The sequence below is a fragment of the Mus musculus genome, chromosome 6 (genome assembly GCF_000001635.26).
Source record: "Mus musculus strain C57BL/6J chromosome 6, GRCm38.p6 C57BL/6J".
Lineage (NCBI taxonomy): Eukaryota > Metazoa > Chordata > Mammalia > Rodentia > Muridae > Mus > Mus musculus.
In genome coordinates this window covers 91,489,270-91,515,976 of record NC_000072.6, presented here as the reverse complement: position 1 = coordinate 91,515,976, position 26,707 = coordinate 91,489,270, and the positions used below count along the sequence as shown (strand labels likewise).

General features: G+C 48.6%; 1 protein-coding gene and 1 long non-coding RNA gene across 2 annotated transcripts; one reads left to right on the top strand and one right to left on the bottom strand.

Annotated features, from left to right (window-relative positions):
• The first annotated feature begins 88 nt into the window (after positions 1-88).
• Xpc (xeroderma pigmentosum, complementation group C) lies at positions 89-26,672 on the top strand. Its single transcript, NM_009531.2, has 16 exons — positions 89-271; positions 5,319-5,520; positions 7,382-7,488; positions 9,018-9,138; positions 10,502-10,586; positions 11,249-11,406; positions 11,856-11,976; positions 14,966-15,055; positions 15,840-16,712; positions 17,787-17,947; positions 19,808-19,889; positions 22,738-22,872; positions 22,966-23,135; positions 23,613-23,706; positions 24,667-24,756; positions 25,711-26,672. The coding sequence occupies exons 1-16, from the start codon at positions 178-180 to the stop codon at positions 25,918-25,920; spliced, it is 2,793 nt and encodes a 930-aa protein (NP_033557.2). The 5' UTR covers positions 89-177; the 3' UTR covers positions 25,921-26,672.
• Gm52912 lies at positions 16,850-25,747 on the bottom strand. Its single transcript, XR_003956468.1, has 2 exons — positions 25,525-25,747; positions 16,850-18,162 (listed from the first exon to the last, which is right to left on the bottom strand). It is a non-coding gene; the product is annotated as a predicted gene, 52912 (long non-coding RNA).
• Positions 26,673-26,707: the final 35 nt, after the last annotated feature.

The following is a 26,707-nucleotide window of genomic DNA, read 5'->3' as shown; positions in this document are numbered from 1 at the left end:
ATATTATTTTTGTCCCTTCGCGCCCTCGTAGTTTGCATGGGGGCGGGGCTTCCTTCGAGGGCGTGGTCCTACCCTGGGCTGGGGGCGCGGCCAGGCGTGGCCCGCCTCCGGGCGGGGCGGGCACGCGGAGACCTGCGGCGTCCTGCGCGGTAGTCCCGAGGAACGCCTCTGGCTAGCATGGCCCCAAAGCGCACCGCAGACGGAAGGCGGCGGAAGCGGGGCCAGAAAACCGAGGACAACAAAGTAGCCCGGCACGAGGAGAGCGTTGCGGGTGAGAGGCCGAGTCTGCAACATGCCAGGCAGTGGTGGCTGAGGCTGGTGCGGGCGGCGGAGCGGATCTGCGCCTGTGGCAAGGTCTCCACGGCCGGGTGCGCGGCGTCCCCGAGGGCCTCTGCTATCAGCCTTAAACCCCTCTGTTAACCATTAGAGCCAAGTTCAGCCTCTAAGCAAGTGTTGAAGGCTGAGCAGCAGAAAGCTTCGCAGTTACCAGGTGTCTCAAGGAGACCCCAAAACCAAGACGGAGGGAGACTCTAGTGCGTGCGAGATCTCTCTCCAAATTCCCGACTGCCATCCAGTGTAACTCCAGAGTTTAGGATGTGCTTTGTTGTTGTTGCTTTGTTTTTCCGGACAAGGTTTCTCTGTGTAGCCCTGGCTGTTCTGGATCTTACTTTGTAGACCGGGTTGGCCTCAAACTCAAGAGATCCACCTGTCTCTGCCTCCCTAGAGCTAGGATTAACCCGTGTCTGCCACTGCGCCCTGGCTAGAATGCGCTTCTTACCTAGATCTTGAACAAAGCAAAACTTCCATCTTCCCTCTTAAACAAATCCATCCTCCAGTTGTTCCATTTCAATAAATCACACCTTTTCTTAACTGCCAGTTCGGCAGCAAGTCCAGTCAGCTTCGGAACCAATGAAATCTGTACCTAATTCTCTTTAATTTTATAGCTGGAGATCCTGTCCACAATTGAGTAAGTGAACTTCACGTTGCTTCTTTTCTGGCTTCCTCTCATCTGTCTGCCTCAGGTCATCATCTAGCAGCCAAACGGATGTAGAACAACAAAACCTCATGCCTCTGTCTTCTTATCTAAAACCCCCTCAGACTTGCGCTCTGCAAGTATAGCATCTTCCTCACTTAGCTGGTTTCCTACAGGATTTAGAGGCTGTCACAATTCTGTCTCCTTTCCAAATATTCTTGTTTTGATTTTTTCCTGTTTATTTTAAACAGCAGGCTGGCCTAGAAATCTGGATCTTTCCGTTTCAGATATTCTTATTTTGATTTTTTTTTTTCCTGTTTATTTAAACAGCTGGCTGGTCTAGAAGTCTGACTTCCGGTCTAATCCTCCTGATCACAGGGATTGCAGATGCCTGGTTCTTTAGTGACCTGCTTTCTGCTCTTTAGATATGCTGTATATTTATCTGGAGGCTGGCCTTTGGTGTTTCTTTGGCTTAGAATGTTCATCATGGATATTTGATGGGGCTAATTTCTTCTCTGCTTCAGGTCTAAGACACTCACTCCATGATCATCATAAAGTAGTCATTCCTGGGAACCAACTACCACAGAATCCCAGTTACTGCCCTGTCAACCTCTTATTCTTCAGTGATCTTCTTATCTGATTGTCTGAGGAAAAAAATGTAACCTTCATAAAACCAAGTCTCATTTCCCTCAATATCCTGTTTTGTTCTTCCTCTTTTTTTTTCTTTCCCTGAAAAAAAATTCTACTTTATTATCTTTTATTTTATGGGTATGGGTGTTTGCCTGCATGCATGTCAGTGCACCATGTGTGAGTTGTGCCTGCAGAGGCTAGATGAGGTGTTGGGTCCCCCAGAACTGGATTTGGGAGCTGCAGTGTGGGTGCTGGGAATTGAACCTGGGTTCTCTTGAAGAGGCAGCAAGTGCTCAGGTGTAAAATGCATGCTGCGAGAGAAGGGAGAACTAGACCTTTTAAAGTAACTAGGTAGAAAGCGGGACTAGTTCAGTGACCCTCACCCCACCCACCCTGTGCCGCCCACTGCCCTGGAATCTGATTACATAGAGGTCATAGCTTCACTGTCCACTAGGAGATGCTGATATTTGCTAAGCTTCAGAGGAGCGGGCTTACTCCATGCTTAAGAAGCTTCAGCTTATTCACTGGCTCATTGCTTCTTGAGTGTCTGCTAGGAGGTTAGGTAGCTTCTACACAGCGGATTTGAAGAGCACCCCTGTGCATGCAAAGGAAGATGAGGCTTGGCACTTTTTGTCCTTGGCTGGCAACAAAGAACATCATACTCACCTTGCTGCTGAGTGGGCGGCTCCTCTTCATTTTTTACCCCCCTCTGTATTATCTTCATTGGGAAATTTATTAGTTTCTCTATTATTTATTCAGGGATTCCCAGCCACTGCCCAAAGTCCTGGGAATATACTAGTAAATGAAGCAGGCAGAGTTCCTGCTGGTAGGATGCTGAGATTCTTGGGGAAGGCAAGTCAGGTGAACATGACAAGATTTTAAAAAGAGAGAATGAAAAGCAAATTCACATGGTGGGGAGTAAATCTGGTTGCTCTAATCAGACTGCCACCAGTATGAGGAAGAAGCTGTCAGTACCGGGTATTATAACCAGTTACTATGTTAATTTTGAGCTCTTCATAAGGAGTTCGGTGGCATGGGGTTGGGGTAGGTAAGTATTCCTATGCAGAGAAAACAGGATGCTGAAAGACTCGTGGCTAGACTCAGAATGAAGAGGTGAGTGCTGGGACTTGAGGTGACCGAAGGGCAAGGACCTCAGCCTGGAGATCATGCTAAGGAATTTGAATTCATCCTAAGGGTCTTGGGAGAAGGTGCTTGCCCTTAAGTCTCAGTAGCTGAATGACCAAGCCACAGTGGTAATTCTGGAACTGTTGAAGTGACATTGAGTTCAAGGAGACTGGTTAGGTATGTTAGATAGCTCTCAGGTTTGGAAACTTATCTGGATATTGTTTGAGAGGCTTCCTTCCCCCGTTGTGTCCTGCAGAAAATAAACACAGCAAAGAATACTGAAAAGCCACCTGTTTCTGTCTTCTAGTGATTACTGCTGCAGAATGATGGTCGATTTCCTTGCTGTGTATTCCATACTCAGCAAAAACAACACTTCATGTTCATATCATGTCATGATTCTTTATTTTAATAATGATTTAATTAAATCAGGCATGGAGGTGCACCCTTAATCCCAGCACTGAGAAGGCAGAGGCAGGTGGATCTCTATGAATTCACGGACAGCCTGGTCTCCATAGTGAGTGCCAGGCCAGTCAGGGCTACACAGGAAGACTCTGCATTAATAACAACACAATGTTATATGTCATAGGGTGATTTAATCATTTCATAGCAGGCTATTCAGGGTTGTTTGGTTTGGCTTGGCGTAGTTTATTTTTTTGAGACAGAATCTTTGCTTTGTAGCCCAGGCTGGCCTATAACTTTTGGGAATCATTTTTCCTCACTCTCCTAGTGCTTGACTCACAGGTGAATACCACCAGGCTCCCCTGGGTATTCAGAGTTTTGATACTTTAAGTGTGCCGGATAGTTTTATATCAAATTGACACAAGCTAAAGTCATGGGAGAGGAGGGAAACTCAATTAAGTGTCTGCATAAGATCCAGTCGTAGGCAGACTTATAAGTCATTTTCGTAATTAGTGATAGATGTGGGAGGGCCCAGAATTATGGGTGGGGTTATCCCTGGGCTAGTGGTCCTGACATCTACAGGACTGAGCAAAACATGGGGAGCAACCCTGTAAACAGCACCCCTCCATGGCTTTTGCATCAGCTCCTGCCTCCAGGTTCCTGCCTTCAGGTTCCTGCCTCCAGGTTCCTTGAGTGGTGAACAATGCTGTGGAAATATAAGGCAAACAAACCCTTTCCTCCCCAAGTTGCTTTGGTCATAGTGTTTTGTCGCAGCAGTAGAAACCCTAAGGATAATAAGTATAATGTAATTCTTTTCCGTTACATCCTCCACCTTTTCAAACACAGAACCAAACTCTGTGCCTTTCAAATGACAAATTTGCTACTGCTTAGGACACTATTTTCTCAGTGTTTTGTTTGCCATTGTATCTAAATGTTTAAAACCTGGAAATTGCTGAGGCAGGAGAATCACCACAAGTTCTAGACCCTGTCTTTGAAATTAAAAAAAAAAAAAAAGAAAGAAAACAAAACAAGAATTAGTGTTTTATCTAGCATAAAAACAAATGTTTGTCTCATGTGAATTTTAGTTTAATTAAATTACTGTTTCATTTAAATCTAACCAAAGAGTCTTTGCCTCCCCCACAAACAAAACTATATTTTCTGAGAAGATAAATACGTACCCAAACAGTCAGCAAGACAAACAGTGAACGATAGAAATGGGTTGATTTAATAATTCAGCACTCCCTTTTGGAGTCTTCGCCAACCCCCACCCTGTTTTCAGGACAGGGCTTCTCTGTGTAGCCCTAGCTGTTTGAAACTCTCTCTTACAAGTCTACAGACTGGACTGGCCTCGAATCTGCAGTGACCCACCTGCCTCTGCTTCCCTAGTGCTGGGACTAAAGACATGCCACCATCACCCATACCTCTTTGGAGTCTTAAAGCTCATCTATCTTCCCAAAGTCAACTGTGGCAGGGTTATGGGAAGCGGAGTTTCTCCTTGGATTCGTTGATAATTTGCACCTGTAAAGTTGATGCAGATGTTTCAAAAGTCGAAAACCTTTTGGTATCTGAGCACTGGAATTGAGGCCAAGCAGCTGAGAAACATCCACAGCCCTCTCCCGACTCTGGAGCCTGCCGAGGCTGTTGACTTAACGGGCACGATCTAGGTTAGATCAGCAGCGTGCTTTGAGCAGAGTTTGGTGTAAAATATGGCAGAAACACAGTAGTAGGAATAAAGTGCAAAGAGGTTTGTGACCCGGAAGCATCTCACCTGAGAGTAGTAGATTCTGATAGGCCTTGGCAGGTGGGTGGTGGGCAAGGTGCGGATGAGTGGATTCAGGCATTTCCTTTAAGGTTGGAATTTAGAGTTTTAGTCACAGGGTGGTTTCAGTTTTAGACGTACAGCAAGAAAGGGGAGTGATCTGGGGGTGTAGCATGATGGCGGTGCTTCCCTACTCTGCAGATCAAGGTTTTGCGTTTGATCTGTAGTTTTCATTGTGACCATGGCGAAGGCTCCGTGTGAAAGGCTGAGCACTGGGTGCTGCCTAGGCACAGGCTGGTGAGCAGGTGACAGACGGGTGACAGAGCCCTGGTTGTGAGGAGACTATGAGCCTTTTCCTGACCCTTGCCCATAAGTCACACCGCCTCCACCTTCCCACCCGCCCTTCACATCTTGCCCTGTGTTGTCACCCAGATGACTTTGAAGATGAGAAGCAGAAACCCCGAAGGAAGAGCTCTTTCCCGAAAGTCTCTCAAGGAAAGAGGAAGAGGGGCTGCAGTGATCCAGGGGACCCCACAAATGGTGCAGCAAAAAAGAAAGTGGCCAAAGCCACTGCTAAATCCAAGAATCTCAAGGTTCTGAAGGAGGAAGCACTCAGCGACGGGGATGACTTCCGGTGAGACGCTCAGGCCCGGAGCCCAGAGACGAAGTGACTCCTTGCTCTCTAAGGGGATGGGGGAGGGGGAGGTTGTTAAGCCTTGCCAGACAGAGCCAGGCCAGCAGGAGCTGGAGGCCTCAGTTTCTGATGAGTTCAATGGCAGCTCACATATAGTCATTTATTCATGGTTTCACAGCTAGCTAGAAGCACACTCGGCCGTCAAATTCAGGGTTCCCGATTCTTGGTCTGGTGTTGTTTCAACTTCACAGACACTTAGCAGAGAGGCAGGAGAGACTTCTGCCATCTGGAAATTGGAACTGGCAACTCATGCTCCGTTGGATTTTGAGCGTTCACTGGGCACATTCTTGTCCCCTGCTGCCCTACTTAGTTTTATGTTTTTGTTTTCTTATAGTTTAGTGGATCAAACCAAAGGCTTCCTGCATTGTGAGTGAGCACCGAGCACTGAACCCCACCTTCAGCCCCCCTCTTCCTTCCATCTGGAGTATTTTCTTCCCCTCTCGTACTGTGTCTGAAGCCAGTGGCTCTGTTTTTTTTTTGTTTGTTTGTTTGTTTCGTTTTGTTTTTGTTTTTGACAGATTCTTGGATTTTTTTTTTTTGCTCCTGTTTCCTGCTGCTGCTGCTTCTGCTGCAGCAGAGTGTGCTATGTCCACCTGGATGATAGTTCTCTATGACAGTGCAAGCTACTCAGGTTTTGCCACCCTCTAGGGTGCTCACACTTCTTGGGCCTCAGCTACAACTGTGAGCTTCATTCATGTTCACAGGGCCTTCGTTCGCGTTCATCTAGGGTGGGCCTGTAGTTTGCCTTAATGGCAGCTGGATATCCTTATTTCAGGATGAGAGACAGTGAACTACCCAACCTAAGCAAGCTGGAGGGTAGGTGAATAGAGGAAGCCGAACTTGCCATTGATGATGGGAGGGCAGTCCAGCAGAGGGCAGTAGTGGGCCAGGGGAAGCGGCTGGACTCTCCACCGTGGCTCCTATGCCTCCTGGTTGCAAGTAGCAAACAAAAACAAAAGTGGAGGTCTTTTTTGAGCTTTATTGGAGCTCAGGACTGAGATGGTCCTAAAATGTCTGTGCTAAAAATCTTGGCTGTTTCCTCTAGATACCAAGTATCCGAACATTTACAAAGGCCAAAGTAACCCAGAACTGTCAACAGGATTTGGGGTTTATATATGACTCTGCAGACACATGTCAGGGTCCTGGCAGCTGTTTACCTCACACCTCACTGTCTGTCGAGCTACTTGTCTGCATGGGTTTCCCTATCAGCAGCTGCCCAGCCTGGACCTGCTTACAGGTTCTTGTGCGATCACACCTGACTTGCCATGTTTGAGGTGTGGCAGCTTCAGTGTCCTTGGGCTACATTTTCTTATGGGAGAAAAGCATTCTCTGAGTTGGGTCTCTGGCAACTCCGGCTCTGCTGGTGTGAGCTTTTTTTTCCCCTCCCTGGCCTCCAGCTCCGTGCTAGTGTACCTAGTTACCTCAGCAGTCCAAGACTTCTGGGATCATGTGATTGCTTTAATTTTGCCCTCACCTTTTCAAGGCACAGCAGTTTTGTTTTGTTTGTGTTTTTGCTTTGTTTTTGATTTTTTTGTTTTTTGCTTTTCACATGGATTGTGAGTTAATAGGTTCTGGGTTTGTTTTGAGAAACAAACTAAGCAAGCTTAGTTGCCAGGGTAACCTTACACTGGAGCTCTTCCCACTTCACGTCTTGAGACTTTTGCGAGCCAGCTGTCCGTCATTTTCATGGATGTGGTTGCAATAAACAGTCAATAGGAGAAGGACTCCTGGAGGTTTGCTTAGCCTGAGTGTGACACTAGGATATGTATGTGAGCCTTCTGTGTCTTTGATCCATATACAGGGACTCACCAGCTGACTGCAAGAAGGCAAAGAAACACCCAAAAAGCAAGGTGGTGGACCAAGGCACTGATGAAGATGACAGTGAGGATGACTGGGAGGAGGTGGAAGGTGAAGTTCTCTTGTTTTCTAAACATTGGTTCTGAGTTTGCTGTTTGGAGCTAAGTCACATGTTGCAATCTTTGTTGTTTCTTTGTAACAAAGACCATCTTGAGATAAGTTACAGTAGGGACTTGATAGAAGCAATACCGAGGAAGAGTGCATCCAGAGGGGCTGTGGAGTCCTAACTTCAGCCCAGTGCCGCCCCACATAGCTGTTTGCTTGCCTGAGGCAGGTTTTTTCACAGGCAGCATTCTGCAAATCGCATGCAGCTGTGAGTTGTGCCTAGTCAGGCTGCAGGATTTGGGGAGGAAGTCTGTAAATGCTGTAGGCCTGAGCCTCAGGTCCACACCCTGAGAGTGGTACTAATGATTCCTTCTGTGGGGCATGCTTTCCCCCAGCCTTTTATTTGACAAGGTTCAAATCTACCAAGAAATGAGAGTAGTCTGATACCTGGTCCTTTATATTGAATGTTTCTTTCTCTATGTAGTCCCAAAGCTTGGCTTTTGAATATTTGAGCAAGCCTTTACTAAGAAGGTAGTGGTGTCTTATCTGACAAAGCAACCTCATCACACCCCAAACATGAAAAACAACCCTCAGTTGTTAAAAAAAAAGTCTTTATATCTCGCTTGCTTTCTTTTTCTCTTTCTAACCCAGGTCCCATGGTTGTTATGAGTTTGTACATGTCTTTTAATCTAAAGCCCCCACCATGTACTACCTTTATTAATTCCTTATGGTGCCTTAGGAATGCTAGGAGGGTGCTCTGCCACAGAACTACGACTCCTATGCCTTGCTTTTTTGGTTTGGTTTTTAAAGTGTGTGTGTGTTTTATGTACATATGTGTGAAAGTTTATGAGTTTTATGTATGTGTCTGTGTCTGTGTATGGTGTTGATCAGAGGACAACTCTCAAGAGTTCTTTTCTGTCACCTTGTGGGATCCAGCCCCAAAGTCAGGACCTCAGGTTGTGTATAGTCTTGCCGGCCTCCAGGCCGTGGTTTGTTTGTTTTTTTTAAGATGAGGCCTCTATTATTGAACTTGCTATGTAGCCCAGGCTGCCCTGGGATGTAGGGCCTCTGGTCTCACTGCTGAGTGCTGGGATCACAGATGTGTGCTACCAGAGCAGGCACTGTCTTTTTTCCTCTTTGTAGAGCAATGCCTGCTTTGAAAAGTCCTGGCCTCTTGCTTTTTAGAATATCTGGTTTTATCAGATAAACAATCAGGAGTCTCAGGGCTTCCTTGTCTACTCCTGATCTTGTTTCCCCAGCAGAACCCTGATTTTGTCCTATATATTACCTCATTATTGTTAACTTTAACTTAGGTGTATAAGTGTTTTGCCTGCATATATGTCTGTACCATGTGCCTGGTACCCATGGAGGCCAGAAGAGGGTGTTGAGTCCTCTGGGACTAGAGTTAATAGCTGTGAGTCACCTTGTGAGTGCTGGGAATTGAACCCAGGCCCTCTGTAGTCAGGGCTCTAAGCCACTGAGGCAAATTTCCAGCCCCAATTATTACTAACCACCTTTAAAATTACCGTTGATAGAGCTTACTGAACCTGTGCTGGACATGGGAGAAAATTCTGCCACCTCACCGTCTGACATGCCTGTGAAGGCGGTGGAGATTGAAATTGAAACACCACAGCAGGCGAAAGAACGGGAAAGAAGGTAGGCTGGGCTCTGCTTCTGGGCCCCTGACCTGAAAATAGGCAGCAGACACACGGAGAAAGCCTTTGCATGTCAGCCTGGTCTGGAGCCACAGGGGAGAGCGTGGGTCTGCAGTGGAACTGATGGAGACACCTGGATGTCCCTGCTGGGTGGGAGATAGAGGTGCATGACACAAACTGAGCACCTGTTTATCTCTGACTACCTGACCCTAGAGCAGGAGTATAAATGAGAGGCTCAGAGAGCATGTGTGACAGTCCAGGAGTCACCTAGCCAGTGAGTGGAGGACCCAAGACCTGAATTCCCGCTGGCTGACACAGCACTTATGCTTTCCCTACCACGAATCTACAAGGCTTGAGATATGCCCACTGTGGAAGGAGCACCCACCCTGCTCCACTGTAGTCTCCTGATGGCCTAGGAAAATGGAGCAGCGAAGCTCGCTAAGGAGGTCACTTCAATGGGAGACATTGTGTGTTTTAGGAAGTGCAAGGTTTTCCTGTAGGTTGATGGGCCAGGGTGAAAGATTTTGCAGAACAGTCATGTAAATGTCTTCTTTAATTTAGCGTCTGTGTGACGGTTTGAGGAGGAAGTCAGTGGTTAAGATTCTGAAGCAAGGGAGTTTGAGGCCTGTGGGTGAGGCACAGCATGCTGGGAGGGGTTGGAGGATGTATTGCCCAAGAGCAGATTACAGATGGGAGCTGCTGCATCTAGGGGCTGCACAGAGACCTGTGAGCAGGTTTGCAGATGAGAAGTGCTACATCCGTCATAGCTGCAGAGATGGACCAGACTAGGGCAAGAGGGAATGAGCAAAAGACAGCCATGTGGACAGAGAAACCTCAACCCTCCAGACTGGAGTGTTTACTACATAGAGGTGATCAGGGAGGCAGGGCTATTACACAGAGATAAACGAGGAGGAAGGGTCTATGGTGTACAGCTGGGTGAAGAGAACAGGTTTAGGTCATCTCAGTAGGAGCAGTCTCTGGAGGGGAGCATTCCTGAGGCTGTAAACATGGTGCAGAGCTATGGTCGACATTTTTTTACGTACACTATTAACATCCATACTTGAACCCAAGAGGAAAGTGAAGCCTTTCCCATTTCTTTGAGCCTCATGGGCAAGGGGAGGCTTTGCCATTTTCCCATGAGTCTGAGGCTATGGGACCCTTGGCATGGCCATGCCTGTGTCAACAACACACATTTCACTCAGACATCACTCTTCTCCCCACAGAGAAGGAGCAAATGGTGGTTGCTTGTTGATTTGGCTGAGTTAGCACAGCCTTGTGTAGGAACCCAGGGAAGTGATCCCCATGTCATGGTGAGGAGTTACGGATTCCCAATTCAATCTTGGGTCTCTCACTGTGTGTTTCAGTGAGAAGATAAAGATGGAGTTTGAGACATACCTGCGGAGGATGATGAAGCGTTTCAATAAAGAAGTACAGGAGAACATGCACAAGGTGAAGGCTGGTAGGATCACGAAGAGCAGGGCCAGATGGGACAGGCAGGTCTGCATGACGTTAGGTGCCATCCTCACGACTGGGCTTACAGGCAGTGCCCAAGTGGGGCTCCTTTCACCTGGGTGTCGAGAAGCCAGATGAGTGGCAGGAAGGAGGGGGAAAGCATTGTGTGGAGATGAGAGAGAGTGGATAGCCTTTCTGTTGTCTCAGTAGGTTAAAGGGTAGAGGACAGGGCAGGAGTTAAAGTGGGGTGCCCAGCAGAGCAGGGTGGGTTCAGATGAGCAGGTTGAGAGGAGAGCAGTCAGGGAGGCTCATGCTTGGCCTCCAGCTGGTGCCCTGAGCAGCCTGTGTTTCCCCTCCCCTCCCCTGCCCAGCTCACTACAGCCTACCCAGGGGATGTGATGCTTCCTGAAAATCCTGCAGTTTGTAAAGGGGAGGCCGGGAGAGGAAACGTTCTCATTTGAACTAGTGGATTCTTTGAGGGAGGGAGTACATGGAGAGAAGAGAGCGGGACACAAAGCCTTGGAATATGGCTGATGACATATTCCTTCGCACTTTGCACTGCTATGTGTAGAAGCACAGCCAGTGTTCTCTGTCCACAGACCATCTGAACTGGGCAGCAGGACCCCTGCTATCCTCAGCTCTCCCTCTATTCTCTACAGGTTCACCTGCTGTGCCTGCTGGCCAGTGGCTTCTATCGAAATAGCATCTGCCGACAGCCAGATCTGCTGGCCATTGGCCTCTCCATCATTCCAATTCGCTTTACCAAGGTGCCACTTCAAGATAGGGATGCCTACTACCTTTCAAACCTGGTAAAGTGGTAAGGCCATCTACTGTACTCGAGTACTGGGTTACAGGATTGGGCTGGTTCAGGTCAGTTCTATAGACCTCTCCTGAAGTGGTCAGTTGGCATCAGGAAGGGGCATGACATTGAGGCAAGGGACACACCAGGATGACCCTATGCTTAAAAGAGAGCCTTGGCTGGCTCGAGTCCCATATGCACCGCATACTCAGGCTAGTGTGAGGAGTTCTGGGGTAGAAAAGTGCAGAAAACAGGGTGCTCCTCTCGGGTGACAGTGGAAAGTGTGCCCAAGGATGTGCCAGCTGAGTTGGGTCAGTGATGGTGAGCACTAGCTAGCTGGGCTGAGAAGAGCCAGTGCAGGCAGGCAAGTTTAAGAGTCACTTCCTGTTGGTTTGCTTGGCTGTAAAAGACTAGAACTTCTCCTTCGCTTTGACTGCTGTATAGAGGAGTACCTGGTCTCTCCCCAGGTTCATCGGAACCTTCACTGTCAACGCTGACCTTTCAGCCAGCGAGCAGGACGACCTGCAGACCACCTTGGAAAGGAGGATTGCCATTTACTCTGCGAGGGATAATGAAGAGTTGGTCCATGTAAGTGCTTCCACTGGTGACACTGCTTGTTAATGGGAACAAAATACCATGTCGTCCTGGAAGGTGCATGTTGTCTTAGTCAGGATTTCTGCTGCTGTGACAAAACTCTATGACTAAAAAGCAAGTTGGGGAGGAAACAGTTTATTTGGCTTATGCTTTCATATTGCTGTTCATCATTATGGAAGTCAGGATAGAAGCTCAAAATGGGTAGGAACCTGGAGGCAGGAACTGATGCAGAGGCTATGGAGGGGTGCTGCTTACTGGCTTGCTCCTTATGATTTGCTCAGCCTCCTCATAGAACCTAGGATGGTTAGCCCAGGCATGGCACCACCCATAATGGGCTGGACCCTTCCCCATTAGTCACTAATTAAGAAAATGCCTTATAGCCATCTCTTTCTTTTTTAAGATAACTTTTAAAAAAATTCATATATTATATCTTGAACACTGTTTCCCCTTCCTCTTTCTCTGTTTCTCTTCAGAAAAGGGCAGGCCTCCTAGGCTTATCAGCCAAACATGGCTTAAGTTACAGTAAGACGAGGCACAAAACCCTTTTATCAAGGCTGGATAAGGCAACCCTGTAGGTTGAAAAGGGTCCCAAAAGCAGGCAAAAGAGTCAGAGACAGCTCAGCTTCCACTGTTAGAGTCCCAAGAGAACACCAAGCTTACAGCCAAACCTTATGGAGGTATTTTCTCAGTTGAAGTTCTCTCGTTTCAGATAACTCTAGTTTGTGTCAAATGGACATAAGACTAGCCACACAACTGACCCCTTGTCAACTTGACACACGAACACATCATTATTAAGCCACACCATTCTTATTCACCCCCAAGATCTCTCATTAAAAACATAAGTAACGTTAAAGTCCAACAGTCTTTCACAAAGTCAAATACATTAAAATCCCCAACATCTCTAAAAAAATCCAAAAATCTCTTTTAGAAGTTTAAAGTCTTTTGGCTGTGGGCTCCTATAAAAGTCAAAATTAAGTTAAATACCTTCTTCAAGAGGAAAGAACCGGGGGCTGGAGAGGTAGCTCAGTGGTTAAGAGCACTGACTGCTCTTCCGAGGATCCTGAGTTCAAATCCCAGCAACCACATGGTGGCTCACAACCATCTGTAGTGAGATCTGACACCCTCTTCTGGTGTGTCTGAAGACAGCTACAGTGTACTTACATATAAAATAGAAATAAATCTTAAAAAAAAAAAAAAAAGAGGAAAGACCCAGGGCACAGTCACAATCTGAATCAAGCGAAACCAAACCGCAGCAGTGTAAGTGACTCAGTGTCCAGTTACCTGGGATCACTCTTTATCTTACCGGCTCTTCCAACAGGCTTGAGTCCCTTCTCCAGTTCTGCCCTCTGCCGCACACACAGTTTATCGTTGGGGCTCTGACTGGCTCCACCTCACCTCTCCTGCTGTTCTTGATGGTTATCCCATGGTACTGGCATCTCTTCAGTGCTGGGGCTCTCTACTGCAACTGGGCTGCACTTTCACCAATAGCCTCTCAAAGGCTCTCTTTGTGGTGCCCAGCCTCAAGGTCTTTGCATGACCTCTTCAGTCCTGGCCCTTTAAAATGTGACGGAGGCTGCACCTTCACCAATGCCTCTCCTGGCCTCTCATAGTGCCAAGACTCAGCTGCTCTCTGTGACCCCTTCAAAACCAGTACCAATTGGGTGACTTTTCATTACCAAGTTCGGCTGCCGGTGTGAGGTACAACCTTGACCATCTCTCAAAGAAACACAGCTTGTGTGTACTCACCCTGAGGAAACATGTCTAGATTTTACCTCGGTGATGCTGGTCTCTTCTCAATCATTGCCAATTTCTTAGCTTCCGATAACCAGCACCATTGTCCCAGCAAAACAAATGTTTCATGTTAGTAGTTCTGCTATCTTGTTAATCACAGCTGATTCTTCAGTCCCAGCTAACCAGAACCACAGGATCTTAATTCAAAATAACGAATAGCCCTGATAGAGTCTTTAAACTTCCCTCTAAAATCTCACCAGTCAGGCCTCTGTCTTTTGTATCACCCTCAATATTGTCATCTTCCAAGCTCCTACAGAGGAGCTCACTAAGCACTGAACACTCGTGGCTTTTCCTGCACAGAGTTGTAAAGCCCTTCCTCCGCCGTGCCCGCCCTGCCTCTGCCTGTCCAGGGCACCACGCTGCACTCAACTGTCGAGTGCCTTTGTTTACTTCAGATTGTTGCATCTTTGGTGATCAGCACAGTTTTTCAGGGAGCTGCCAGGGGTCAGAGCCAGGGACTTGAGTGTGGTAAGCATGCTCTACCACTGAGCTGCTTCCTTCAGCCCCCTTTTCAGACAGGGTCTTTTACATATGGATCTCAAGATGGCCCAAAATCATCACTTCTGCCTCAACCTCCTGGGTGCTGAGATTGGGGGTGTGTGCCAGTACCACGTGACTGCTGTGTTATATGATGTGTTTGTTTGTTTGTTTGTTTGCTTTATTTAACTTTTTATTGATTCTTTGTGAATTTCCCAACATGTATCCCATCCCACTCGTCTCCTCATCCCTTTTTACCTGCCCTCCACCCTTGCAACCTTCCCTGCAAAAGAAAAAAAAAAAAACATCTTGTCATGGAAGCTATAGTGTGTCCCAGTGTGCCCCACAGTATACTTTATCCACACTTCTTGTACATTTTAATTGCAGTCAGTCATTCATTGGTCATTTTATGTTCTTTTAATTGCACATATGACACTTGTCTACAGGGCAATGAGAAGGTATATAAGCAGGAAGAGACTGTGTGACCGGTGCTGTCAAGTGTGCCAGTAGTTTGTATTACATTACATTACATTACATTATGTGTAGTCCTTCTTAGGATCCTGTCCTGTGAGCTAAGTCTCTGCAGCATCACTTACAACAGTCTCCCGAGGGCTGGTGTCCTCTCCTGGGGTGGTTTTCATGCTCGCCCATCCCATTGGATTAGCTTCCTCACACTGTTCAGTTAAATATGTTTTCTCTTATCACCGTATTGTAGATATTTCTTCTGATTCTTCGGGCTCTGCAGCTGCTCACCCGGCTGGTCTTGTCTCTGCAGCCCATTCCACTGAAGTCAGCTGTGACAAAGGTGAGGTCCTTGGGGCATCTAGAGGGATGGAATTGCCACTAGAGAAGAGTAAGGAAATCTATCATGTTTTATTATATTTACCTTACATTTGAGTGTGTATCGTGGCACTTGTGGAGATCAGAAGCAGAAAGGTAGCTCTTGTCTTCCACAGTGTGAGTCCCAGGGACTGAACTCCCATTGTCAGGCTTGGCAGCAGGTGCCTTTACCCACTGAACTACCTTGCCAGCCGATCAGGGTCATATTTTTAAGAGTAGATATTCATGCAGCCTGAGCCCCTTTGTGCCTGCTTGCACATCCTCTGTATTAGAGGAGACGGACACACAGGTAGATGTCTAGCACCCTGAGCTCGGTGTACACAGAGCCACCTGAGCGAGGGCTGGCTCCCAGCTATTGTTTCTAGCCTATGAACCAGGTAGATGGTCACCCATCCTCTGACCACTGTGGGGAGGACTGATGGGTTTGTGTATGTGAGGAAGGAGCTTACTGTGCCTCACTGGGGCATCGTCATCCCACGCCTGGCAATAATGGAGGTTGATGATCATTGTTTAGCCACGGCTGTCCTCATGGAACAAAGAAGACAGAGAGCAGCAAAATTAGTATATCTCTCCCTCCCTCTTCTCCACTCTGTTTTTTGAGAGAAAGTCTCATGTAGCCCAGATTCTTGCCTCAGACTCTCTAGTTCAGGATGACCTTGAACTCCTGATCAGCCCGCCTCTTCCTCCCAAGTAGAGTTACAGGCACATAGCACCATACTCAGGTGTGCCAACATTTCTTACTGTTTCAGGGGAGGAAATCTTCCAAGGAGACATCTGTAGAGGGTCCTGGAGGTTCTTCAGAACTCTCTAGTAACAGTCCAGAAAGCCACAACAAACCTACGACCAGCAGGAGAATCAAAGAAGAAGAAACCTTGTCTGAGGGCAGAGGCAAAGCAACCGCCAGGGGGAAGAGAGGCACAGGCACTGCGGGCAGCAGGCAGCGGAGGAAGCCCTCTTGCAGCGAGGGAGAGGAGGCCGAGCAGAAAGTCCAGGGCCGTCCACATGCCCGGAAGCGGCGTGTGGCTGCCAAGGTGTCATACAAAGAGGAGAGTGAGAGCGATGGGGCAGGCAGCGGCTCTGACTTTGAACCGTCCAGTGGGGAGGGCCAGCATTCCTCTGATGAGGATTGTGAGCCTGGCCCTCGCAAGCAGAAGAGGGCCTCAGCTCCTCAGAGGACAAAGGCTGGGTCTAAGAGTGCTTCCAAGACCCAACGCGGAAGCCAGTGTGAGCCGTCAAGCTTTCCGGAGGCGTCTTCAAGCTCTTCAGGCTGTAAGAGAGGCAAGAAGGTTTCCAGTGGTGCTGAAGAGATGGCAGATAGGAAACCTGCTGGTGTAGACCAGTGGCTGGAGGTGTACTGTGAGCCACAGGCAAAGTGGGTGTGTGTGGACTGTGTACATGGTGTGGTGGGCCAGCCTGTGGCCTGTTACAAATATGCCACCAAACCCATGACCTATGTTGTAGGCATTGACAGTGATGGCTGGGTCCGAGATGTTACTCAGAGGTATGACCCAGCCTGGATGACCGCAACCCGCAAGTGCCGGGTTGATGCTGAGTGGTGGGCTGAGACCTTGAGACCCTATCGGAGCCTACTTACGGAGAGGGAGAAGAAGGAAGACCAGGAGGTAAGACACTGGCTGCACAGACTCAATGTCGGGCAGGAATCAGACTCTATCCTTTTCTGCTCATGACTGTGCCCAGCAGTATGTAGAGATTTTAGTGTGGCTTAACTCTGTATTTCTGAATATATTTATATAAGCCATAGGAAGACATACTTTTCTATTTATTTGATTGCGTTTAATTATCACACAAACATTTGGCTTACACATCCCCATCACAGTCCATCCTTGAGGGCGGGAACTCAAGCAGGAGCGGAGACAGGAACATGGAGGAAAGATGCTTATGGACTTGGTCTCCACATTCACATTCAGCTACCTTTATACCTTCCGGGATCACCTGCTAAGGGGTGGCATTGCCCTACAGTGGGCTGGGCCTCCTACATCAATCAACAATCAAGAAAATGCCCCACAGACATTGTCCATAGGCCTGTCTGATGGAGGCAGTGCCTCAGTTGAGATCTCCCTTCCTAGATATGTCTAGGTTTGTGTCAAGTTGGAAAAAACAACAACAACAACAACAACAAAAACCAACCAACACAATGGTGCCAGTCTGTAGGAGCCTCTTGGTGTTTCAGATGCCAAGAGGAAATTAAGTCAGGTTGGGAAGCAGGATTTGCCTCAAAGCAGTGGGATTTACTACGGATAACTGATAACCCAAAGTTCTTACTGAAGTACAAGACTTGTGTGAATTTCAGGAAAGCTGTAGGGTGGTTGCTTAAGCCCGTCAAGCCCGCTTTTACTATCAGATGGCATTGCCATGAGGTTAGGCCTTACAGTGGGAAAGTTGGTATTCTCTCCCATGAAGATCTTGAGTAGAGTGGGCTCGGTCTGTTAATTGTTACGGCTTAGGATGTTGAAGATTGGAGACAGGTGCCTTTCTGATGTAGGTGCACATCACAGTTACTAGTACTTCCTGGCTTTCCTCGCTGCACCTCATGGCCACAGTGACTGGCGGTGTCACCAAGTTGCTGATGGGTCTGGGCTCCGCTGTCTGTTGTCAGAACAGGCTCATATCTAGCGGTCTATTCATAACCCCTTCCTTGTCAGAAGCATGCTCACCACTGTGTTTGGCCTTTGCAGTTTCAGGCGAAGCACCTGGACCAGCCTTTGCCCACCTCCATCAGCACATACAAGAACCACCCTCTGTATGCCCTGAAGCGCCACCTCTTGAAATTCCAGGCTATCTACCCTGAGACAGCTGCGGTGCTCGGGTATTGTCGTGGAGAAGCAGTCTATTCCAGGTGCATGAGGCATCCTCCTTGTCTTCCTGGTGGCCTGGTACCTTACAGTAGAACAATTGGTATTCTCTCCCATGAAGACCTTTAGTAGAGTGGGCTCAGTCTGCTAAGGCTTGGGATGTTGAAGGATTGGAGACAGGTGGCTTCCATGCTGGTGCACTTCACCATAGGTTTGGCGGTTAACAGTATCCTTGGGGGCAAGCTGTGGTATGTGTATACTGTGAAGAAGAGATGAGAGCGCACAGTCAAACGTGTACTAAAAGACCAAGAGCAAAAAGCTGTGGGGAAAATGATGTAAATAAATACAGGACTGTTAAAATACAAGGCTGTAGAAGTGTTCCTCGAATCTAATGTACACCAAAGCAGAGAACGGGAGTCAGGACCCACTCACGGGCGTGCCATGCCCTGCCATAATAAACAAGTTGTGAAGTGGAGACTGGTGGTTGACACACAACAATAAGTGTGTCTGTGTACTTCAGGCAAAAGAAGTCACCAAAAAAGTACTGTAAATAAAAGCCAAATACACAGTATTTGCAAAGTTAAAACTGAAGAAAGATGAATAGGATTTAGAGCTGAGGAGAGAAAACATAGAAGCAGAGATTTTTGAGCAGTAGTAGTAGAAAGCAAATGAAGGGAATTTGAAAGATATTGACGTGTAAGGACCAAAGCATAGGGCTGCTTTAAAAAATGGAAAACACAGAAGAGAAACATAGGAACCCAGCCTGAGGGTGAGTCCTCTGTTAGGGAGCAGGTCCTGCTCGAGCCATGTTGGGGAGTCACACCAGTCCTTTACTTTTACCTTTGAGTCATCCTGCCAGCCTCTCCTTCCTTAAAACTCTGTTGCCTGCCTGAGAGGCCGCGGTTTGTTTACTCGGGTAGTGCATGCTCCAGCCCCCACTTTTGGCTGTTGGGAGCGATGTTGCCTTGTGTGTTAGTTGAGTCCATGCTTGGCATACTGCAGAAAATTGGGGGGCTTGGGGAGGGTGTGGCTGAACTGTCCTCAGTGGCCACACCATTCACCTTCCCTTCAGCAGCGCACAATGGTACCAGTCCCTCCATGTCCACACAGAAGATGCTGGCCATGGCCATTCTGAAGAGAGTGAAGTCGGCATTCGTTCTGAGTGCCGTGTGCACTTCCTGACTCTTTCTTAGGAGTTGCCTACCCATCAGCCTCTCTGCCTGCTGCCTTGCCTGCTCCTGTCGGAAGTCCTTTGACATGGCTCCAGTGCAGGGTGGAGCCTCTGTCCTCACAGAGCAGTGCTACCTGTGAGATAGAGGGGATGAGCTGCTGGGGCTCAGAAGGCGTAAGGGGACTGGTGTGGCCTACTGGGATTCTGTTGAGGCCCCAGGCTGTGCTGTGGAAGCTGTACTGGGCTGCAGGTTTGAGAAACAGCCATAGAGCGCAAATGAATGGAGCACAGGCTGTGGAGCAGGTTCCTGATGTCATAAACTGATGCCCCTGCTTGCGCCTACCCTCAAACAGGTTAGAGGTGCTAGCTGAAGAGGGGCTGGGCATGTCTGCTGAAGAGGGCCTGGCCAGAGAGTGTTGAGCTTTCCTGAAAGAATTGTAGGCTTGTGGTATAGCTCTGAGCTCAGAGACAGTGAAACAAGAGCAGCTCTGCCCCTCATTACAGGCCTGAAGCATTTGTTGCTGGTGTATAAATGGGTGAGGGTCACATGGGCACAGGGAGTCCAAAGGTGAGGCCATCTGCACTGTGGTGCAGGAAGGGTAAGGAGCAGAGCCTGCTCCAGTTGTGATGTGAAGCCTGGGAGGAGAATTAACATCTGTATACAGGCTTAGCTAAGACCAGAGGTCCTGCATCCCTACAGTGTGCACTGAGTCTTCCCTTTGTCTTCCCTTAGGGATTGCGTGCATACCTTGCACTCCAGGGACACATGGCTGAAGCAAGCAAGAGTGGTGCGGCTTGGAGAAGTGCCCTATAAGGTAACAGTGAGATGCTGCAGAGAGAGAGATCTTGCTGGCAGCAAGAGCTGGGAGGAGAGGTAGTGAGGAAGCGCTGCTGGTGCCTGTCCAGATAGAGGAAATAGCCCGTTCTTTGCCTCGAGCAGGGTTTGAGGAGATAAGCTTTAAAGTATTTATTAATAAGGTATGTATAGGAAACAAGTTTTCCAAATAAGAACTGTAAGCCAGAAAGTAGCCTGGAGACTCGTGCTATAAGCTCAAAGGCCAGCAGCTTAGAGCTGGGTTGCTGGGTTATTCTGAGGTTCAAGCCCTGCTTCATAGAGAAGCCTACTAGCCTGGTTGCCCTGCACAACAGTTCACCAAGCATTTTCTTTTCTTTTTTTTTTCTTTTTGGTTTTTCGAGACAGGGTTTCTCAATTTAGCCCTGGCTGTCCTGGAACTCACTTTGTAGACCAGGCTGGCCTCGAACTCAGAAATCCACCTGCCTCTGCCTCCCGAGTGCTGGGATTAAAGGCGTGCGCCACCACGCCCGGCTACACCAAGCATTTGCTGTTGCATTTCAGGGACCCTAGGAACCAGTACCATAATGTCAGCATTACAAATGAGAAGGCTAGAATTTGAACAGGCTATGTCTTGCCAGGAGGCTTTGCGTTAGTGCCATCCTAGGCTCAGCAGGACTCCAAGGCCCTGATCTCAGCACTTGCCTCTGACTCTGACATCTTTAGGTTAGTTGACTGTGAGAGACATGAACTCAGCAAGGTGTTCCAGACGTTTCTCTGGGCATTGGCTCAATCACACTAGCAGAGCACAGTGGCCCTTATATGCACTTACGTTCCTATGTCAGATGGAGGTAGAGCCCTGGTGGGGCTGTAACTGGAGCTGGTGGTGGGCCCTCAGCTGGTGGGAAGGGGTGGCAGGTTTCAGAAGTGGTGCTGCCAGCAGTGGCCTGAGTGCATGGAGTGGCCTGTTGGACCCAGAGGCCTGCTGGGTCTGCCCTAGACCTTCTCCAGCCTAGTGCTGTTCAGTTGAGTTATAGTTAAGAGTCACACATTTATAACTTTTAATAGCCATTTCATAAATTAATAAAATTATCAATAAATTTATAATTTATACAAATTATTATACTTATAATGGAATTATTAATAAATCAATAAATGAATTTTATTTAGTCTTTATTTGTAATTCTGTGTTTGACTTTCAGTATCTCAGTTCAGACTAGATCCATGGTTGCTCATGTAACACTTCTTGAATGACTCGATTTCTCCTTTGTTCTCCTTTGTTCTGATTTCCATCATCCTGCCTCCTGCCTCTTTCTCTTCCTAGAGTAACAGTCACAGCCTCCTTTGGCCCAAGCTGCCCATCACTTCAGCCCGTGGCCTCACGTGATCATGGTTAATGCTGTACTACCTGTCTCCTCCTCCTGGGGCCCTAAATGTCCTGCTCTCCAGCGTGTTCTGATCAACATTTCCCTGTCCCACTCGGCTTCCCTGTAGCCTGCTCATTCTACCCCACATTCCTTCCGTCTCCCCCACAGCCTGAGCTCTGTCGGCAGGCACTGCCACTTCCCCATGTGTCCGTGATTGCTGTCATGGCATGAAAGAGATGCGCAGTGACTTCGCTGAGCACTGCTGGATGGATGGACAGTGGCCTAGTGTGTTTCTGGCGCTGTGGTAAACACCAAGACCAGAAGCACGTTGGCGGAGGAAAGGGTTCTTTGGCCTACACTTCATGTCACAGTCCATCATCGAGGGGATTGAAGGCAGGAGCCAGGGAGGAACTATGCTTGCTTGCTTGCCCAGCTAGCTTTGGTACAAACCTGCCCTGGCATGGTTTCAGGAACAGTAGGCTGTGCCCTCTCACATCAGTCTCTCAGGTGGTAATTCTAACGTGGAGGCTCGCTCTTTCCAGGTGACTCTAGGTTGTGTCAAGTTATAATAAAAACCTAACCAGAGCAAACAGCTACCTTAGGAATCTCTCAGAACCAGAAGTCAGCTGAGTCCCACAGGGATAACTACGGTTATGCCTAGAGGAGTAGACAGTAGCTTGGACCATGCCAAGCCTGAGAGCCTTTGGTGGGCTCTTCATCTAAAGAGTGATTTTCCAGAAGTTTTTAAAAGGAAAAGAGTGGCAAAGGTGAGAGAGGCCACATGTAGCCTTTTCCAGCAGCCTTTGCTGAGCTGACCCCTGCACAGAGCAGCCTGTGTGCCCAAGCCCAGGCGCCAGTCCTTAGCCATTGCCTATGCTACCCCTGTCTGTGATGCAACCTCTGCTTGCCGGTACTTTCCTTCCACCCCTTCACTACTCAGGAAAAACCTAGGTCTTGGCTGCCAGACATTTGTGCAGTGTGGGTGCGGGCCAGACACTGCTTTCCACCGGTGACACTGGGTGGATAGCGATTCTCCACTCTGCAGAGACATGGGGAGTTACCAGGATTACATCCTGCCTTTTCTTAGCAATAATCCATGGTACCTTAAGTGAGTCACTTCATCTCTAAGGCCTCTTTCTCACTGTAATGGGAGTCAGAACTTAGGACAGAACTTAAAAAGCCTTCATGGGCTGTGGCTTCGGGCACAGAATAGCACGTGGGCTGCACCTCTTGGGCTCATTGAGATGAGTGGTTATCCAAATCATGGAGGGCAGGCATGATGGCACAGCTGTGATCTCAGACTCAGGCTAGAGACCAGCCTGGGCTACAGAGCAAAGGTCTGCTTCACCTCTCTCACAGAGAGAGAGACAACCATGGATTTCCCTGCATGGGCTAGCTAGTGCAGGCCCACCTGTGTCAGATTGACAGCACTCAGTGCCTGGCGTGGGCTGAGTCGTCAAGCAGGAAGCATTTCTTATAACCAGGCCGTTTCCTCTGGAGCAGATGGTGAAAGGCTTCTCTAACCGTGCCCGGAAAGCCCGGCTCTCGGAGCCCCAGCTGCATGACCACAACGACTTGGGCCTCTATGGTCACTGGCAGACGGAAGAGTATCAGCCTCCTATAGCTGTCGATGGGAAGGTAAGGGCAGCTCTGGAGGTGGGAGTGAGGGTGGGGGTCAGAGTGGGCTGCCCTGTCTCCCATCCAGCTACTCTGGCATTCCAATCTCCACAGGTGCCTCGGAATGAGTTTGGGAACGTGTACCTCTTCCTGCCCAGCATGATGCCCGTCGGCTGTGTCCAGATGACCCTGCCTAACCTGAACCGGGTGGCACGCAAGCTGGGCATCGACTGCGTGCAGGCCATCACTGGCTTCGATTTCCATGGAGGCTATTGCCATCCAGTGTGCGTGAGGGGTCTTGGGTGGCAGTTGGGGAGGCTGAGGCTGGTGGCACACACTTTTTAGATTTGACTGTGGGTTTAAAGTCAGTCTTATCCCCTGATCAGCCCTAGCTTCTTGCAAGGAGCAGTAGACTCAGAGCACTGAGTGTCCTGGTCCCACTAAACTGAAGCACTGACCCCTTTTGCAACTCACAGGCCGGGGACCAAGGCATGGGCAGTGCCCTTGGCTCCTGAGTGCTCCTGGGTGAAGTGGGGACTAGGGTTGGGAGTTCTCTAGCACTCAGGCAGGTCCTGTGAAGGAAGAGGTACAGGCTCCCATAAGCCTGCCTCCTGCATGGCTAGCATCTATCTTTGGCTGACCAGGAATGTCCATCGGGGCCCCAAATACTCACAAAGGACCATTGGCTTCTGAATAAGGGAGGAGGAGGGGCTGGGTGGGTGGCCAGCTCAGGGAGCTCATCTGTATTAATGTCCCCACAGAACTGATGGCTACATTGTCTGTGAGGAATTCAGAGACGTGCTGCTGGCTGCTTGGGAGAATGAACAGGCCATCATTGAAAAGAAGGAGAAGGAGGTGAGTTATATGAACGAGGGCCTTGGAAGAGAGCAGCAAATTTCAGCTGGGGTCCCTTGCCCCATACACTCCCTGCATCATGGAAGAAGGTGGGCGGGTCCTTATATTAGCTCTTCTGGTGCTTGATGAAGAACATGATCCTAGGGGTGAATGCTGGGTAAGACAGCTCCTACCCACATTCCATGTCCATTGTCCTGTCCCCTACCTGCCTGCATGTATGGCTGTGGGCCCTGATTTGGAAGGGCCAGATTCTAGACCTGATTGCTGCCTTCCCGTCAGTGATGATCACAAAAAGACTTTGTTGCTGGTGGCTTTCTCTCTTTTTTTCTTTTTTTACATGGTGTGTGTGTATGTGTGTATATGCATGCTTATGGGACACAGGGGAGACACTCATGCATGTGGAGGCCCAAGGTTAATATCTGGACTCCTCAGTCATTCCCCCACCTTATTCACTGAGGCAGGGTCTCTCAATCAAACCCAGAGTTAGGCCAGGCAGTGGTGGCGCACGCCTTTAATCCCAGCACTTGGGAGGCATAGGCAAGTGGATTTCTGAGTTCGAGGCCAGCCTGGTCTACAGAGTGAGTTCCAGGACAGCCAGGGCTAAACTGAGAAACCCTGTCTCGAAAAACCAAAACTAAACCAAAACCAACAATAACAACAACAACAAAACCAAGGTTAGCTCACTGATAGCTAGCCAGCTTGCTCTGGGATCCTGTCTCCACTCTCTGAGGCTGGAATTACAGGCAGGTTACCATGCACACCCAGCATTTATGTGAGTTCTAGGGACCCAAACTCTCAGACTTGTGCAGCAAACGCTTTAACCACTAAGTGTCTCCCCAGGCAGGGAGACTGTCCTAACCTGAATTGCACAGATCCAGGTGTCAGAGCATCAGGCTCCGCCTTAATATTTTTCTGATGATGTCATTGCTTCACCTTCCCTTCCTTTACTTTTGTCTGCAGAAAAAGGAAAAGCGGGCGCTGGGGAACTGGAAGCTGCTGGTCAGAGGACTCCTCATCAGAGAGAGGCTGAAACTCCGCTATGGGGCCAAGGTCAGCATGGGGCCTTTGTAGACAAAACAAACCTGGGGTCAGATTCCTAAGATTACCACTCAGCTGCTGGCCCAGACTAACGTGTGACATCACGTTCTAGGTGGCTTTATATCAGGAAGCCTGCCTGCTGACCTCAGCTAGCTGCTCCTGGCCTGCCTTGTGTCCTGTTACCCTAAGCTGTTACACTGACACTGAGTTCCATGTCAGCAGTTCAAGTGTGTTGGACCTTTTGTGTCTGCACCTCTTGGCTTCCAGGACTCTCAGTACTGTGACCAGCTCTCAGCCTGCACACTCTACATATCTGTAGCACCTATCCACAGTACTGGGTATGGGGGAGGGCTTTCATCCCTGTATAGGCAGAACTTAGAACAGTTGAGGGATGGGTACTAAGTCAGACCCAGCAGGCCATGCTCTGAATGTTCTTTTCCCTTCCTGTTGCCTCTTGGTCTGCTAAAGACATTTTAGTCATGTGTTCCCTTGAATACCGTTAGGGACCCCTTCATCTGGCTTATTCTCACTTGTTCTTGCCTACCCATTTACTGTCTTACTGTCCATCCAGGACCCCTCCCCAGCTAACCCAGCCAGCCTCTAGGGGTACTGCCTTAGGCCCCTTAGTGCTGAAGGTTGGTCATAAGTACTGAACAGATGAAAATACCATGCATTTGTGTAGAGTAAGGTGGCATGCACAACAGCAGCTGTCTGCCCCTTAACTTGACTGAGCTGCCTGCCTGGGCATCTTCTTTCTACCAGCAGTTCTCACTTACGTACCTGCTTGGACGAGCTCCTAGACTGGAGAAGGCCAGCAAGGCAGCCTGGGCTCCCAAAGTACCACCCACATGCACCCTTGCCTTCCAGGAGGCCCAGGCAGGCTCAAGACTGGGTTCTTCAGGCCCTTATATAGTCAGTTATCTGCAGCTAACCATTAACTGTGGCCCCTCCACTGTCTTTCCCCAGAGCGAGGCAGCAGCTCCCCATGCTGCTGGAGGCGGACTCTCTTCTGATGAAGAGGAAGGGACCAGTTCACAAGCAGAAGCAGCCAGAGTCCTGGCTGCCTCCTGGCCACAGAACCGAGAGGATCCAGAACAGAAGTCCGAGTACACTAAGATGACTCGGAAGAGGCGGGCGGCAGAGGCTTCCCACCTCTTTCCGTTTGAGAAGCTGTGAAGCCAGTGTCCTCCAGCCAGAGAAGGCAGACAGCAAGCAGATGGGCTGAGGACTACAGGCCAGATGGGAGCTGTGCAGCAGATCAGTCTGACACCAACCCAGCCGGATCCCCATAGGCTGGTGCTGGTGAGCTGCTGTTTGGACCACTTTCCTGGGAGATACCTTCGGATCCCTGGACTTTGGTATCTTTAGAAATGTGAGTTTGTTTTAGAGGGTCTTATTTGTTACCCCAGCTGGCTTCAAATTCAAAATCGCCCTGACTTATACTGAGGGCTGAGATTACAGGCGTATACCACAATGCCTTATCTGTCCTTTATTTCTGTTTTTAAATAGAACTCACTGGGAAATTATGGGTACTGGAGCACTGAGACAAATCTTCCTTTAGTGCCGTTCACAACGCTTGCTTTCCTCTCCTTCAGACCCAGGGCATTTGCTTTTCAGGCCTGCCTTCCTGAGTCAGGTTTCCAGTACTGCCTGCTGCTCTTTTGTCAGAGAACGCAGGTCACCTCTTGTCAAGGCACTTTTGGGATTTTACACTGACAGAAGACTAGAACAAAGAGCTAAAAATCAAGAATGAGAAAAGAAAACAGAATTATGAAAATGTTCATAAAAGATTAGTTTTTGGTTACATTTTATTCAATTCTGGATACATTTACTCTGTACTGATGATACATTTTCTAAGCTGCTGTATGCTCTTCTCAGGAAAGAGTTCTTTTATAGGACCTCCAGGAAATAAAGCATTTACCTAAAAACCCCTGGCTGCAAATTTATTTTTCAGGCCTTAAAC

Coding starts and splice junctions, on each gene's coding strand:
- Xpc (NM_009531.2), top strand. CDS start 178: ATGGCCCCAAAGCGCACCGCAGACGGAAGGCGGCGGAAGCGGGGCCAG. Junction 15,056..15,839: donor TGAAGTCAGCTGTGACAAAG/GTGAGGTCCTTG, acceptor TTACTGTTTCAG/GGGAGGAAATCTTCCAAGGA. Junction 16,713..17,786: donor AGAAGAAGGAAGACCAGGAG/GTAAGACACTGG, acceptor TGGCCTTTGCAG/TTTCAGGCGAAGCACCTGGA.